The following is a 17,442-nucleotide window of genomic DNA, read 5'->3' as shown; positions in this document are numbered from 1 at the left end:
TTAGGGTCCTGGGACGCCATGCCCAAAGCTTCCCTCCTTATGCCCTGGTTCCCATTTCTGCTGACAGCATGACTCAGCAGCTGTGGGAGATCCAGTATTGCCTTCCCCCAGGTCACTGGCAGTTTGTAGACAAACCTCCTGGCCAGCCAGGGTGATGAAACCTATTACACCAACAGAGGAATGGGAATGGGAGCCCTCGCGTCCCCACCCTACCCTTCCTTCCTCTCTTGGGGATTAAAAGTCTGGCAGGAGGAAGCGCCAGCAGCAACTGACTGGCCAGCCTTCCTGGGAAGATGCAGCAACTCCTGCTGCTGGTGGCCTTTCTCCTACCCGCAGGGGCTGGGGCAGGTGAGTGACCGTCCAAACCCGTGAGGCCCAATCCCATCCCATAGACTCTGGGCCCAGACAGCCTAGGCACTTCCTCACTGTGTGTCATTGGGCACAGCATTTGAATTCACAGTTCCCAGGTCCCTCATCTATAAATAGAAATAATAGCAATGCCTGCCTCATGGAGTTGCTAAGACAGTTACATTAGTTAATGTACATGAAACTCTTGGAATTGCCCCTGGCATGTAGAATGTGCTCTGTAACTCTGCTCTATGAATTTTTTTGCAGCCCATATGCCAAAGCCAAGGAGACAAGGATAGGCAATAACAGTCCCCTCAGCTCATATCTAGATTCTTAAAAAGCAGTCCGTGCTGCTCATGAGCTGGACTCAGAAGGATCAGGAAGGTCCTTGTAAAAGAAAGTCCCAGGTAATTGCAGGGAGAAGCCACTCCAGAGGGTTCTGATTTCGGCCAGCAAGCTCTCCCCCACCTGAGAGGCTGAACTGGCCTTGCCTGGAGCAAGGGTTGTTCTTATTTTGGAAAGGAGAGGAGCTAAGTTCTGTGTGGGGACCCAGCAATGTTTCCTGTAAAACCCTGAAGCCCTCTCCCGTAATGTGGTACCCTGCAAACCCCAGTTCTCAATACCTAATCCTAATCTTCCTGCCCCTGCATCATCTCTGTAGCCTCCTCAAATCTAGCCTTTCTGAAGTCACCACACTAGTGCCCTCACCCCTGGTTTAGCGAGCACAGAGATAAGTGCTGAATACTTCCTTCCAGGGAAGATCATTGGAGGCCAAGAGGCCCGGCCCCATTCCCGCCCCTACATGGCATACCTCCTGATACAATCTCCAGGGAGACGGAGCACCTGTGGGGGGTTCCTGGTGCGAGAAGACTTTGTGATGACAGCAGCTCACTGCTGGGGAAGGTGAGCCACTAAGGAGCTCTCAGCGGCCATTAGGCAGGCCCAGGAATTCGTGTTCATGAGAACAAATGGCTGAAAGCAAGGTTCTAGCAACGAGGGGGTGAGAAGAGGTTGGGTAAGTCCTGGGGACAGGTAGCAGGCTAGTGTAAATTCTGCAGGAGAAAATAACACAAAAAGCATGCATTAAAGCTCAAAATATGACTTTGAATTATTTATTAATTTATCCTATTTATCAATTTATCCTTAAGGTCACTGTGTTCCCTACCACCCCCAGTTTAAGGCTTTGGAGAAGCAGAGGACACAGAGATCTCAACCCGAGACTTCTTGTCCTCTCACTTCCCTCAGCTGCAGTTTTGCTACCCTGGGCTCTCACCTGCCCTGCACAGCTGGTGGACTTTAGCATATGCAGCTCATACCTACCCCTAAGCCATTTCTTTGCAGCACTATAAATGTCATCCTGGGGGCCCACAACATCAGGCAGCAGGAAAGGACCCAACAGCGCCTGTCTGTGCTCAGAGCCATCCGCCACCCTGGATACAGTCAGCAGAGACTCCTGAATGACATCATGTTACTGCAGGTACCACCTGCCTGACCCTCTGGTCCTCCACCTGAGCTGGCTCCATCCCAGCATGGGGGCTTCATGGAGGAGGAAGCAGGGGCAGAGTCCCAGGGGTGGTGGGGTGAGGGCTGCATAGACATTCCCTAAGTGCCTGCCATCTTCCCGCCAGCTGGAAAATAGAGCCAGACAGAACCGATTTGTGAGGCCAGTGGCTCTGCCTCAGTCCCAGATCAGACTGAGTCCTGGGTCCTTGTGCACCGTGGCTGGCTGGGGCCTGGTCAGCCAGCAGAGGGGAACAGACACACTTCGGGATGTGCAGCTGAGAGTGCAGAGGGACCAGGAGTGCAGCCGTCGCTTTAATACCTTCAATGGCCAAACACAAATTTGTGTAGGAGACCAGAGGGAGAGGAAGTCTGCCTTCCTGGTAAGGCCACTGGCATCTACAACACTACCTGAGACGGGAGCCTGGCGGAGCAGGGCAGTGGGAACAGACTACATCCCCACAGCCTGTCTGGGGGCCAGACCAGAGTAAAGTGGGGGGTTTTCCCATCAACCCAGTCTCTGAGGGAAGGGGAGGAGCACGGGCCACACAATGGATACACATGCAGTGTTTTCATGGGAAAGGATTAAGGTACCTTAACTTGGGTTGAGCTATATAGATAGTCACCACAGCCAGGGTTGAAGCCTAGCCAATGAAAGACCCAGGAGCTTGACTTCTGCACCTGCACCAGCCTCCCTCCTCTGAGGGCCAGACCTTAGGGCCCCAAGCTTGGGAGGTATGGAGTTCAGGGGCCTGACTTGGTGTCCCTTCCTCTCCACACCCACAGGGGGACTCAGGAGGCCCAATGGTGTGTAACAATGTGGCCCAGGGCATTGTCTCCTATGGAAGTAGGAGCGGGACTCCTCCAGGAGTCTTCACCAGGGTTTCCAGCTTCCTGTCCTGGATAAATAGAACAATGAGACGCTTCACACAGCAGGGGAATCAAACTGAGACCATCTGTGACTGACTCTCTTCTCTGGACAGCCGGGGTTGGCATAACTTAATAAATGACCATGTCTAGAGTCAAAATAACTGATTTTGCCTCATTCTGTACAAAACAAATGTATCCAGGACAGAGTCTGAGCTCCTTCAGGAAAATGGGGTCTTTTCCTCAGGGCAAATGAACCTCCCACAATCCATCCTGGGGGACAGGATGAGCTACTTCCCAGCCATCCATTCCCCATCTCCCCTCCCCACACAGCTTTGGGGAACGTGTTCAGATGGGACACAGACGCCTGGACATTTCCTCCTCTGCTTCTTCTATAAAACTCACTGTCCTGAGAAGAATGGTGGGTGCAGTGGAAATATAAGGGGCATCGGTGATGGTTGCAAAACAATGGGAATATATTTAATTCCACTGAACTGTACACCTAAAAAATGGTTAGTAGATAAGTTTTTATGTTATATATGCTTTACCACAATTTAAAAAGTAAATTGCGATACAAAAGGGACAAATCTCTAATGATAGTAGACTTGTTTGGAAGAAGTGGGCAGCAACCTCCTCTGCCATGACCAGCAATGTTGGAGCTGCTTTTCCCTTCTGAGTTCTCGGGTTTCTGAGTCAAGAAGAAGAGGCACCACATCTAGCTAACATCACAGACCCCAGAAGTAGCTCCAACCCAGCATTTCCCTCCTGTGAGCATGACACGAAAAACAATAACAAATTACAAGCGCCTTAATAACAACCGCACAAGAGCAGCCAAGCTTCTGTCCCAACACATGGCTAAGCTGAGGCACAGATGCCTTCTGCCCTTGGTCAGAGAAACAGGATTGTGATCAGCAGGTGTGAGGTCAGGTGAGATAGGGCTAAAGTGGGGAGGAAGGAGACCAGAGAGAGGCAACTGCCTGCCACTATTAACTGGATCCGTGGGGAAACCTGGGAGAATGGGGGCCTGAGCCATGTGTGGGGTGGAAGTGTAGCCCAAAGAAGCATCCCAATAGCTCAGAGGAAATAATCTATCAGAAAAATGTGAGATCATAGGCAAATGTACAAGAAATTAGCTACGGAAATTGCTAGAACTCGTGGTTCTATGTAACAAGATTCACTCAAATCAGCATTTTCTTTGGGCCAAAGGTACATCCTCTCATGTTTGGTATTCTATGCTTCTAAAACTTCATAAATGTTATTTAATAGGTACTTGATATCCCACATTTATTTAATCACTACAACATTGCAGAACATACCTGGGGTTTCCAAACTGAAGGTGGGGAGGGGCATAAATCATCAAAGGCGAGCGAGCAATGACAGACCCCCAAAGGAACTATCACGTGTGGGATAAAGAATGGAAATGAGAAGACACGTCACATGCTCCACCTCTGGGGAAGACTGTCCAACAATGCAGAAACAGCAGCGTTTGGTCCAGTTGGAGATAAGATTTCAGAAGTCTTCTTCTATCCATTTTCAATTATAAAAGAACAAAGAGAAGTCGTCCAAACTCTCAGGCTGATTACTTGTATTATAAGTAGAATCAGTCCTTGAAACGTTGCCCTCCAAAAGCCCTCAAGTACCTCTGAGAGGAAAACTGTGTGAGCAACTAGGCCCAGTTCTTCACCAGGGACAGGGAGCCTTGGGGAACAGAATCTCTGTGTACATGACAGTCTTCACTGAGCCACCAGAGTACTTGGGATGGAGGACAGGAGTGACCTGAGAAACTCAAAGTGAGTGGCAACGCGTTGTTTTTCCTCTTTCAGTCTCGACCTGCATGACCCCCAACTACTTTAATATTGGTGTCTTTTAAATCTTTGAAATATCAACAATTCAAGAATAACATTGGCTTTAGTAGGAAGACCAGAAACCACAAAGTGAACTCAAGTGCATTTATCTGTCAAACCCCTTCTCTCAAAATCTCATTCTGTCATTTCCTTATCTTTCCAGTACTCCCATCAACATCCCACCTCCACTTCATCCCCAATATCTGATCCTCACCCCCATCTCCAGCAGTTTGCAGTTGCCTGAAATAACCAAGGACTTGATGGATGACTGGACTCTTGGCTAGTGTATTTTAGGAGAAATCAGTGTTTGGCACTTTTGCATTTATACCCCCCAAAAATGGTCGCTATCAAAAAAATGAAGTTCTACAGAGAGTAGGATCGGATAGCTGCAGGCTCCTCCCCAGGAGCAACCAATCATGCAGGAGGCAACCAATCAATGTGTTTCTTTCACACTGATGTTTCTCTCTGTCTTTTCCTCTCTCTTCCATTCTCTAAAAAGCAATGAAAAAAAAAGAAAAAGAAAAATGAAAATGAGAGCTATAACTCCTCATTCTCCAAACTGAGTGGTTATCTGTCCCAGATGCTATTGTCTGAGCCAAGAATGAAAGAGCTCATTTCCTAGACGTCACCTTCTCCCTGTTCCCACTCTCATGAGCCTCTCATCTCTACCAGGGCAGACACCCAGAACCTAACCAAGCCATTAAAGTGATGCCTCAGAACTGCACCCACGACCCTATTGGAGACTGGCTCCCATCCAGTCTCCTTCAGTTCATTGCCCCTTCTCACTCTGATTTCTAGTCCTTGGTACTCTTTTCTCTTTATCCTGAGGGCAAATGCCCTGGAATGGTAAATCTGTGTTGGGGTTCAGATTGCATTAGGCCGGCCCCTCTCCAGCTACTTGACAAAGCACATTTAAGGACGTTTATTCACATATTCATTTGTGGGTGGTTTGCTACCTGCCTGATCAAGATGAGGGGGAAGAAGCCAGAGTGTTCTGCTTGGTAAGCTCAAATCGTTCAGGTCTTAGATCAGACCCTTCCTGGAAGTAAACAGGACACGGGGGTCTGAGAAGCTTGGGAACAAATAAGCAACCTAGGTAGGTCAGAGAGAGTAATTTCCAGGTCTTCTAGGACAGTCTATCCTAAAGGTAGAGCCTTTTCCCTTAACATGGATTTGAAGTGTGTTTGATTCAGGACAAGGGCTGAGCTCTTCCTCTTTACGGGGAAAAAAACTGAGAACTAAGCAAGGCAACAAGTCATGCTGCCACCTGCCTTGCTGCCTACAGAAGCCTGCAGCCCACCTCATTGTGCTGGGTCCCTGAAGACCACTACAGACTACCCCAGCCTCTGGTCATCCCACTGTCTCAGGCCACCACCCAGAGAAGAAATCCAGGGCCATTTTCTCTTTCAGGGGAGATTAAATGGGGCAGAGAGGCCAGCCTGCACTCCAACCGTATGTGGCATCTGTATGTTTCTATCATAACAAACAAGGCTGGAGCAGATGTGGGCGTTTCCTGATAGGAAATGACTTCATGCTGGCAGCGGCTCACTGCAGTGGAAGGTGAGGAGCACCAATGAGTCTTTGTCTTCCCTCGGACCCCTGGTACCATTCTAGGGCCTGTAAATCAGGAAGGTATTTGAATACACAGAGCCAATGTCTAGTCAGAGGAGCCATTTGATCTTCCAGGGGGCCAGGGCAAAGTGAGTGTGGATACAGGGGTGGAGCGTGTGGAGAGAGGCCTGGGTGGCAAGACAGGCTGCTGAAGAACTAGGCCTGGGGCACCACTGCAAATCAAAGAAAGGCCACACTGTCCACTTTTCCCTGCTCCTAATCCGGCTCACTATCAGTCTGCCTTAGGCTAGAACTTCAACCTGCCTTTCAGGGATTGAGTTATAGCTCCCGTGACTTGTCCTATCCACCTTTCCTTTACAGCAAAAATGGGAAACCTCCCTGGTTCTGCACTAAGATCTCGAGCTTTCCACACTCAATAAAAAGAAAAAATACTTCAACTACAGAGACCAGACTGAGGCACCCCAGGGCTGACTCACCCATCGTCACTCTGGGGCAAGGCCAGAACTACACTGGGAGTGGGAGGGGTTCTGCCAGAGATTTAATAAGCTTCCATTTCTAGAGTAGAAATCACTGGTTTCCTCTTTACTCACTAAAATAGCCTATAGCTAACTGAGTGGATTTTTCTACAATCTCTAAATCTTTTTTAAAAGATTGGATTCAGGAAGGTAGCCTCCTATTTAAAACACCCACCTCGGAGAAGTCTAGGCTGAAAAGAAGTGGCTTGCTGAATGTCTGTCATTGATGAGTGTGTTTAGACTATGGGAAAGTGTATGTTGGATATAAAAGTAATTTGTAGTCATCATAGAAATGTAGTTAATCCAGAACACGCAAATAAGAAAATGAAAATTACTGAGATTTCCACCACCCAGAGATGATCATCACTGATACATCACTAAGCATGTTTTTCCCACTCTTTCTCTGTGTTCATAAGGTGCTGCTTCTTGCACAGAGTTGGGATTGGGCTGTTTAGAACTCATAGTGCCTTCCTTTCCATTACTCTGTCCTCTGCCATCACACTGATGAGTGCTGGGATACTCTGTTTGCAAATGATGTAACTTCTAGGCCCAAGGACATCAGAGACAAGATTCTCTAGACACTGGACCAGCAAAATGTCACCCACAATATAAAAGGGGGGACATCCAGCAGGTCACCTGTGCTCAAAGCCTTCCCTCACAAGGATTATAATTCAAAAGACAACAACATCCTACTACTGAAGGTACCACCGTCCTGAGCTTCAGGTGCACATGTACAAGATCGAAGAACTTCTCCAAGGACATCACGTTACTGCAGGTAAGGAAACCTCCTGCTGCTCTTGCTCTCCTGGGTCCTCATTATTTCTCCTCCCACTGAGACCTGCCCCTTCCCTCCTTCATATCCTGGCCACATGACCACTGCCAGTGGCTCAGGGGGAAGAAAGACAGTGCAGCCCCATTTCAGTATCCAGGCCCAGAGGCCACTGGCAGACCTGGGCTCTTTCCCCATTAGCAGTTGACCAAAACCGTGATGCCCCCCTGCCTGTCCAGGGGGAGACCCTGGTAAGGCCAGGACAGAAGTATGGGCAGCTAGTGGTGGGTCACAATAGGCCCTTCAGACACTCTGCAGGAGGTGGAGCTGACCGAATAGGAGGACCCTGAGTGTGAATCCCACTTCCCCGGATTCTAAAGATTTGTGTAGGGGACACAAGGATGATCAAGGTCGGGTCAGGTTTCCAGCGTTTACCTAGACAGGTCCCAAAAGAGAGGAACTTGGGGAGCTCTAGGAAATGGGAGTGACCATACCTTTATGCCTCAGCCTAAGAACTAGCACAGCATGGGTCCAAGAATCTAGTCTTTTTCTTAATATATTTTTTTATTGATTTCAGAGAGGGAGAGATAGGAACATCAATGATAGGAGAGAATAATTGATCAGTTGCCTCCTGCACACCCCCCACTGGGGATCGAGTCCGAAACCCAGGCATTGACCCTAATGGGAAATCAAATGTGACCTCCTGGTTCATAGGTCGGTGCTTAACCACTGAGCCACGCTGGCCAGGCAAGAATCTAGTCTTTCCTGGAGGGTTAGAAAGGATCAGCATCCCCACAGCACACTTAAATTAAAGAGACTTGGAGATCTGCAGGTTCTGCAGTTTCCAATCCACTCAGTGGAGTCATGTCGGGAGGTGAGGGAGGAGGCAGCCAGGGCAGCCTTATCTTTACTTACAGCACAGGTAGGGGTATTAGCCTCAGCCCGCAAACCCACAAAATGCCACATTTCAAGTGCAAGGCAGCTCATTGTGACCCAGATGACCCTGTATCAGAGGCCTGTGTCCTCCAAACAGCACCACCCGTGGCTGGAGTGACAGAACACAACAAATTCACAACAGCTGCACAAACAGGGAGTCAAGTGGGACCCACATCGAAAGGAAAAACAGCTTCCTTAAAAAGAATAGCAAATGAACCACAAGCATATGAGGAACAAAACCCAGCACATTTAAGTGTAAGCTGGAAAGAAAATAAAAGCTCATTTTACACACCAGACTGTCCCTACATCCATGTGCCAAGTGTTCCCTGGGGCTCCCAGCCCTGGCAGAAGCACAGGTGAGAGAAGAGCTGAATGCATGTGTAAGATGAGCAGGTGAAGGGTAGACAGTGCAGGAGCTAAGGGGCCACTTCATTCAAACACGACCCCCAGGAGGGGCCATCACACAAAAGAAATGGAGCCCCCGGACAGTCAGCCATGAGGAGCTCGCGGGGCCCCTGGTGTAAGGCAGAGCTGGCAGCAGAGAGACCACGGGTATCCAACCTCAAGGGCAAGGTGTGTGCCTTGAAGGACAGCACCTGGTAGGTGTCTTCCTCTGACACCTGATAGGAGTACTTGACACAGGATGATGTACATTAGGAAGAAAAACTATTATCATGACTGAGCATCACGAGGACAGGGCTGCTCTTGACAGTACATGTTTCCTTAAAATGATTTCTAAGTATGTTTGCATTTATTCCTCCCTGTTTGATGTAGTGATTTTTATTTCTAGAACCCTTATTCTATGGAAGGTCTAAAGTGTGTGGTGGGGTGAGGGGGTTACTCACAAAAATGTTTTATCCCACCTTTATTTAATAATAGACTACAAATTGGAATCATATTAATGTCCAAAATAGGAAAATGTAAAATATGGTACATCGCATTATGAATGTACTAGAGGTCCGGTGCACGACATTCATGCACTGAGCCCAGCCTGTGCCTTCTTGCAGTCCAGGACCCCTCAGGGGATGTCCGATGGCCGGGAGCGGGTCTAAGCCAGCTGTCGGACATCCCCCGAGGGGTCCTTAACACTACCACAGAGGTGGGAGAGGCTCCCACCACCACCACTGCACTTGCCAGCCACCAGCCCAGCTTCTGGCTAAGTGGTGCTCCCCCTGTGGGAGCACACTGACCACCAAGGGGCAGCTCCTGCATTGAGTGTCTGCACCCTTGTGGCCAGTGCTCATCATAGCAACCAGTCATTCCATCGTTTGGTTGATTTGCTCATTAGGGTTTTATTATGTAGGATTATGCAAGCCATTCATGCCTGTATTATCCACTGCTCTAGAAAACTGGGCTATGGAAATGAAAGGAAGAAAGGAAACAAGGCTTAGAACATTAATAGGCAACTTATAAGAAAAACTAAACATTTGGGGAAAAGTCAAAGCTTACTATTAATGTGATTTCAAATAACAATAATTATTTGCTTATCTGGTTAAGAAGAATTTACAAAAAATAATAATACTTAGATTCAGTATGGTAGTTGAGAAAATGACATTTTTACACCTTGTACACAAAGGTCCCAAAAATAAAAAAATAAAAAAGGCAGTCTTTTACCTAGCCATTAACCACACCAAGAAATTTGGACAAGATTATTTTTTACACATCTGTTACATAAGTCAAATCATAGAAACAATACCTATGTCTAGCACAAATTTGGAGATTAGCTTTTAAAATGTTACATATGATTGAACACTATGGAACCTGTAAAGTTAAGACATAGAAGTACAATTTGCCACATAGAAGAATGTTCACCAGGCATGATTAAGTCAAAAGCATGTTAGAGAGCGTATACAGTCATGCACAGCTTAATGACAGGGATACATTCTGAGAAATGTGTCATTAGGAGATTAGTATTAGTATTGGTTGTGTGTACATCAGAGAATGTACTTACACACACCTAGATGGTATGGCCTACTACACACCTAGGCCATATGTCATAGTCGATTGCTCCTAGGCCACAAACCTGTATAGCATGTTACTGTACAAAACAACACAAGTTAAATTAAGCACAAGAGAAAATGTTGCAATCAAGAGACTTGGTAAACAGAAGATCTATGAAGTTGCTGCCTGCATAATACGCATACTGTTTTGCAGTATAAATAGTAGACACTAAAATAAAAATAGAAAGTACAGAATAGTAAATATATAAACCAGTAATACTGTTGTTTACTATCATTATCAAGTATTATGTGCTGGGAATTGTATGTGTTATACTTTTATATGACTGGCAGCCAGTAGGTTTGTTTACACCAGCATCACTACAAACATGTGAGTAATGCCTTGAGCAATGCTGGCTATGACATCACTAGGCAGCAGGAATTTTTCAGCTCCATTATAGTCTTACGGGACCACCATTGTATATGTAGCCTGTTGTTGACCAAAACATTATGGGTCTCATGATTGTAAAGAGCAATCAAATTTTCATTGCACACGTATTTTCCTTTTAGGCTTTTTTCTTTTTCCTGCGTATTCATTTTCCTAATTTTTCTACAGCATTTATGTATTATTTAGATAAATTAAATGCCTGTGTTTTTAACATGAATGAGATTCTAAAATGATATTCACAAATAGATTTTAATAAAATGAGGCAAAGGCTTATGATGAATGGTTTAAAGTGTAGGATTCAAAACTAAATGTATTGTAAACACCTGTATATAAAAACTATACATGGAAAAAAACCTAACATGGAAATACAACTGTTAACAGTGACCAGTTGGGTAATGGGATTAAAGCTGACATTTTCTTCTACATTTTTATTTATTAAATACTCTAAATTTTATCATTATTAAAATAATTTTATTTATAAAAATATTAGAGGCCCGGTGCACAAAAATTTGTGCACTCGGGTGGGTCCCTCAGCCCACCCTGTGCCCTCTCGAAATCTGGAGCCCCTTGGGGGCCCCTTCCCCTGGCTGCTGGCACCAGTTTTCCTCCGGTGCCCGGAACCCAGGCCTTCGCTCTTCGCTGGGAGGGGCCCACACGGTGGGCGAGGGGCTTAGCTCTTTTAAAAATACTTCTGAATGTTTGGTAAATAACCCTGTAGGAATCTACTTTCTGAAACATGCTGGTTGTTAAGGGCTGATTTGGGTAATCAACAAAATGTATGTTAAAATCCTAATCCCCAGAACCTCAGAATGTACCTGTATATGGAGAGAAGATCTTTAAAGAGGGGATTACATTAAATTGTGGCAGTTCCAGTGGGACCCTTAGCCCATCTCACTGAAGTCCTTATAAGAAGAGGAATGTTGGGGTCCAGCCCCAGCAGGTCCAGGGGTTCCCAAAGAAGGAATGACACAGAGGCAGCATTCAGGTTATCATCATAGCCAGGTTCTCTTTTTATTGTCCTGTTACATCTATATTTATACTATTTGATCCTATAAACATGCCTCTGTAAGCTTTTTTTTTTTTTGCATCGGGTCCATTTATTGGGGGGTCAGTCAAAGGGGGAGCTGGCTAGGGTGGGGTAGGGCAGCAGCTTGTCTGGCCCCCGAGAAACCCAACTTAAGTCCAGAGCCTCGAGGGCTTAGAAGCCAAAGTCTTCCTCCACCTTTATCTGCACGGGGGCCAGCTCCAGAGTCAGCGGGACTCCTGCCCATTGCCCTTCCTATGGCATTCGCCACCTCTTCCAACTGCTGGGCCCCTTGCCAGGGGCCAGGCTGCTGGCTTCTGTGGGCGCTGGCGTCCTCCTGGGCGGGGACAGCCCCTCTTTCTCTGGAGGCTCGTTCTCAGCGTTGCCTGGGTTGGGGGCGTCTCTGCCCTGGCTGCCCTCGTCCTCCAGTAAGATGGTGAACTGGCTGGCCCGGTAGTTGTCACCGTAGGAGTCCAGCACCTTCATGAGGAACCTCCGCTCCTGCTGGAGTCTTCGTGTTATCCTCTGTATCTGATGGAGCCTGTTCAGGACCCGCTCCTTCGCCTGCTCAATCTCCCTGCAGCGCCGATCCAGCGCCTGGTACTTCCTACGATTGAGTTCCTGTTGGTGCCGCCCTTGCTGGCCTCAGGCTGCCTCCTCCTCTTCGTCTCGCTCCTGGAGGCTGGAGCTGCCCAGACCCCCAGACACGAACTCCACTTCGGTCTCAAGCTCGCTCTCCAGGATGTGACCACCTTCAGCGGAGGCAGCGCCAGCTCCCAGCCGGGAGGTGCTGAGAACTCCTCAAAGCCCATGGCTACCATGGACCCCTCTCTCTGCTCCAGCTCCATTTCTCCCTGGCTCCCGACACAGAACTTCCAACCTTGCAAGCCTCTAGTTTAAAGTGGCTTGCGAAACTACAGCCCATCAGATTTCACAGCCAGGCACCCAGGCCCTGGCCGCTAAGCCTCCTGGGAGTTGTAGTTCTCTATTTCCGGCTTGCCTCCCTCGCCCCACCCCCACCCCAGTCCCAACTGAAAGGCCCTGCTGGCTAGTCTAACCCTGTGGCCAGGCATCTGAGTCACCTCGGGTCTTTATTCCTGTCCTGACACCACGCCATCTGACCATGGAGACTCTCCTCTTGCGAGGCCCCTGGGTCTCCTTCTGGGTCTCCTCAGCCCAGGTACTGGATCGCGTGCCCCAGCAGCGATACAGCCCTGGTGCCTGGGTCTCCTTCTGGGGCCTGGCTGCGTCGCCCCTGGGGTCCAGATGGTGTCCCCAGGCAGCTATGCAGCCTGGCCTCTGGCCCCGCCTCTGGGTGTTCTCCCATCACTGGTGATCAGTGATCTGAGAAGCCAGGCAGACATCCGCCTCTTCCCTGCCCCACCCAGCTTCTCCCATTACTGGCCCAGGGCCGGCAAAGGCGGCCAGGTTCTCTTATCACAGAAGCCGGCAAAGGAGGCCTGGCTTCTCCGAGCAAAGGCAGCTCGGTTCTCTGGCTCTTGGCTGCCGCCTGGGTTTCCGATTGCAGTCAGCGGCAGGCAGCTTCTTCCCTCCTTCCCCTTTCGCCTCCCAGCATTGCGCCTATGTTGGCAGTTAACTGCCAGTCTTAGTTGGCAGTTAATTTGCATATAGCCCTGATTAGCCAATGAAAAGGGTATCGTCGTACGCCAATTACCATTTTTCTCTTTTATTAGATAGGATTCTATGTCCAAAAAGGCAGACTTAAATAAGTTGGATAGATAATAGTTAAGGTAACCCTAATGATTCTAACACATAAACTTTAGCATTTCCTTGACTCACACAATAAAAATCTATTTCTTATTCAAAAGCAGTCCAAAATGAGCAGTGCCCCCATTTACTTCAAGTGTCCCAGTTTGGACAATAAATTACTAGTACATGGTCAGCCCATGCAAAGAAACCCTAAAATAGTTTCCAAATTCCCAGGTTCACCTGCATCAAAAAACTGGAAGGGGATAGTCAGGCACGAGAGCATGTTTGGGGCCAGGACTAGAAGGTGTCCACATCCTATCCACTCACATCCCATTTGCTATGACAGTCACACAGCCACAGCTGGCTTAAGTGACGCTGGGTAATGTAGTTCACCTATGTCCCCTAGAAGGAAAGGAAATTGTTTTTGCCAAACTATTACCTCTTCCCCACTACAATGTTTAACAGTGTTTGCTGTCTATAAAGATTAAGAGCCCTAAATATGATTCTGCTCATAAAACTAACATTTCCATTATAGAAGAAAATTAGTAATATAAAGGTGAAAAAGAGCCCCATAAAATAGTTGTTCTGGTTGTTGCCCTTTTTTAACAGAATTAGTATCAACTTATACACATCATTTTCCATTCTACTTTTTCCTCTTAATATTAGATGAAGCAAACTGCTCCATGCCATGAAGCATTCTTCTAAAGCTGGACGTTTTTAATAGCTGGATAGCATTTCATCCCATTAATATATCATCTTACCATCTCCTATTGTTGAACACTTGGATAGTCTGAGCAGTTTTGGAAGAGGGTCTCAGGGAATATGTCCACCTCCAGCTCTTTCTCGCATTTACTCAGGGCCCCAGGGTCAGCTGCTCAAGCTCAGAAGTAAACTTTTCTGCCAGGAACACTGAGAGCCTTGAACCTTTTGTCAAATCTTTCTCTGCCACATCCAGGCTTTGCAGTCCCCTCTTTCCCGCTAACTACACTGATGGGAAGATTTTATGCAAATCCCATTAGATTTCCTTTGTCACCTGCTCTTCCCTACAAGAAAGTGCCTCAGTAACGCTGACACAGTCTTCTCCCAGTACCGACACTCCATGAAATAATCACAAGCTTGTCGGTAGAGACTTCCCAAAGAGTTTCCAAAATACCCTTCAAAGGGTGATATTAAGGCACCTCTGAGGATGTCCAGGTTCCCTCAGAAGTACACGGCCTCCCCCAGAGCCAAGAACAGCTACGTGGTGACTGACTAGAGCAGCATCAAAGGGGAAGTGACCCAGCATCAGCTGGCAACTGCTTTCCCAGAAGAGCTGGGCATGGGGGCCCCAGCGGGAGCTGGGAAATGGCCTACGTTAATGTCCCAACATCCCAGAGGAGAAAAACATTGTAACTGACGGAAATGTAATAAAGCAGTCCAAAATAGATGTAACCAGCTATGGATATTGTGAAACAAAGTGCTGTATTATTAGTACAAATATTACAATTTTTATTAAGATATAAAATAAAAACTTGCTTGCCCCATCTACTCTCATATAGTCCCCTCTTTCTCCAAATGCTCTCTCTAATCCCCACCCTCTGGCAAATAGGCTTTTACATTGTTTTATTGTAAAATATACGACATGAGGAGTGCACAAAACATAAAGGTACAGTTTATAGGATAATTATAAAGCAAGCAACTACAATTTATGTCAAATAGACCAGGAAACATTCCAGAAATCGCCCATATATATCTCCTCCTGATCAAAAAGCCCTCTCTGCTCTCCAACACCAGACTTAACTACTATTGTGACTTTTGTGATAACTACTTCCTTGCTTTTCATCATAATTTTCCACCTATGTATACATTTCTATCTGATGATGTTTCATTATTGCTAGCATTCAACTTTATATAAAGAGAATCATACTGAATGCAGTCTTCTTGGGTTCTTTTGCTCAACATGTTTGTGAATTTCATTTGTGAGCTGCCTGTGCAATAGTCATTCCTTTTCATTGCTATACAGTATCCCATTATATAAGTATGCCACAATTTGATTATCTGTGCTGCTGGTGATGGACCTTCCAAGTGCTTCCAGTTTGAAGCTATCATGAATAATGCTGCTATGACCTTTTTGGACATGTATCTGGTGGAAATTTGCACGTGTTTCTCTAGGGTATACACCCAGGAGAGGAAACATACCAACCTGGTGATTGTACCTGGGCTCTCACTGTGATTTAAGGGGGAGGGTCTAACTACTGAGTGTAATATCTTATCACATGTTTATTGGCCACTTGGATTTCCTCTTTGGAGATGCATCTGTTCCAGTCTTTTGTCCATTATTCTACTGACTTAAATATCTTTTTCATATGTGTGTTATAAGCATCTTTGCCCACTCTACAAAGTATCTTTTATTGCTTTTGATTTTAGTAGATCAAATTAACAGTCCTTTTTATGATTAGTGCTTTTATGTACAGGGGTAGACAAAAGTAGGTTTACAGTTGTGAGTATGCAAAACACATTGTTTATCCTTGTATTATTATTTCTTAATTATTGTATTATTTATTTGTATTACAACTGTAACCCTACTTTTGCCCACCCTTATATATAGCATTTAACATTTTTACCTATCATAAAGACATTATTGCATTACTAGAGGCCTGGTGCATAACATTCGTGCACTGGAGGAGGGGAGTCCTCAGCCCAGCCTGCACCCTCTCCTAGTCCGGGACCCCTTGGGGGATGTCTGCCTGTCAGTCCAGGCCAATCCCCTCAGGAATCGGGCCTAAGCTGGCAGTCAGACACCCCTCTGGCAGTCTGGGACCCTTTGCTCTTTACCGCCCACCTGCAATGGAGGCAGGAGAGGCTCCCGCCACTGCTGCTGCACCCGCCAGCCATGAGCCTGGCTTCTGGCTGAGTGGCGCTCCCCCATGGGAGTGCACTGACCACCGGAGGCATATGCCCCGGTGGTCAGTGCACATCATAGCGACTAGTCATTCTGCTATTCAGTCGATTTGCATATTAGGTTTTTATTACATAGGATATTTTCAAATCTTTATTCACACCTAAAATGGATTCTTGGATATGGTGTGAGTAAAGGACAAATTTTTCTTTTCCACATAGAAAATGTGTCCCTACAGGACACCATGAAGAGACCTATTGTACTAGCATCATTAATTCCAGAGGAAAAAAAGTCCTTTCCCCTCTATCTATCATGAAACCTCCATCATAATTCAAGTGTCTATATATGTCTGTATCTGTCCAAATGGGTGTGGAATCTCTATTTCTGGTCCAGTAGTCTATGTCTCTATGCTCCCACCAATACCACTCTAGCTTCATCACTATGGCTTTATTTGCTAAAGCAAGTCTTCCCATCTTATTCTCATTCCTCAAGAGTATCTTGGCTATTATTGGCCATTTGTTTTTGCGCATATATCAGGAATCATTTAAGTTCTATAAAATCTCTCTTTAGTGCAATGAATCTATAGATCACTTTTTGGAGAATTGACATTTTTAAAATATTTTGTCTTGCAATCCACAAACATGGAATACCTTTATATTTAGGTCATTTTAAGTGTCTCTTAATAAAGTCTATGAGTTTCTTCAAAGAAGTCCTGCACACACTAGGCAGTTTTGCTCAGTGGTTAAGAGCATTGGCCCACAACGGAAGGGTCTAGGGTTCGATTCCAGTCCAAGGCACATACCTCAGTTGCAGGCTCCTTCGGGAGGCAACCAATCAATGTATCTCTCTCACATTGATATTTCTCTCTCTCTTTCTGTCTCTCTCCTCCCTTCCGCTCTGTCTAAAAATCAATAAAGTGAGGATTTAAAAAAGAAAAAGTCCTGCACATCTCCTTAAATTTATTTTTTGTTATTTGATCACTTTCATGCCATTTATATTATTTTTTTCAAAATTTAAGTTTCTAGCAGTACTCATGTATATACAGAAATATGGTTAATCTATATATACATAAATTTCTCTAGCAGTTTTGTTAA

The 17,442-nt window shown here is 46.3% G+C and overlaps 1 protein-coding gene across 1 annotated transcript; it reads left to right on the top strand.

Annotated features, from left to right (window-relative positions):
* The first annotated feature begins 258 nt into the window (after window positions 1-258).
* LOC132241184 (cathepsin G-like) lies at window positions 259-2,867 on the top strand. The gene is made up of 5 exons (XM_059709392.1): window positions 259-348; window positions 1,104-1,251; window positions 1,690-1,825; window positions 1,977-2,231; window positions 2,635-2,867. Exons 1-5 carry the CDS (start codon window positions 294-296, stop codon window positions 2,812-2,814), a joined length of 774 nt encoding a protein of 257 aa, XP_059565375.1. The 5' UTR covers window positions 259-293; the 3' UTR covers window positions 2,815-2,867.
* The last annotated feature ends 14,575 nt before the right edge of the window (window positions 2,868-17,442 follow it).

Source organism: Myotis daubentonii, chromosome 1 (assembly GCF_963259705.1).
Source record: "Myotis daubentonii chromosome 1, mMyoDau2.1, whole genome shotgun sequence".
NCBI lineage: Eukaryota > Metazoa > Chordata > Mammalia > Chiroptera > Vespertilionidae > Myotis > Myotis daubentonii.
Note: the sequence above shows the minus strand (reverse complement) of the source record. Positions and strands in the feature narration are given on the sequence as shown.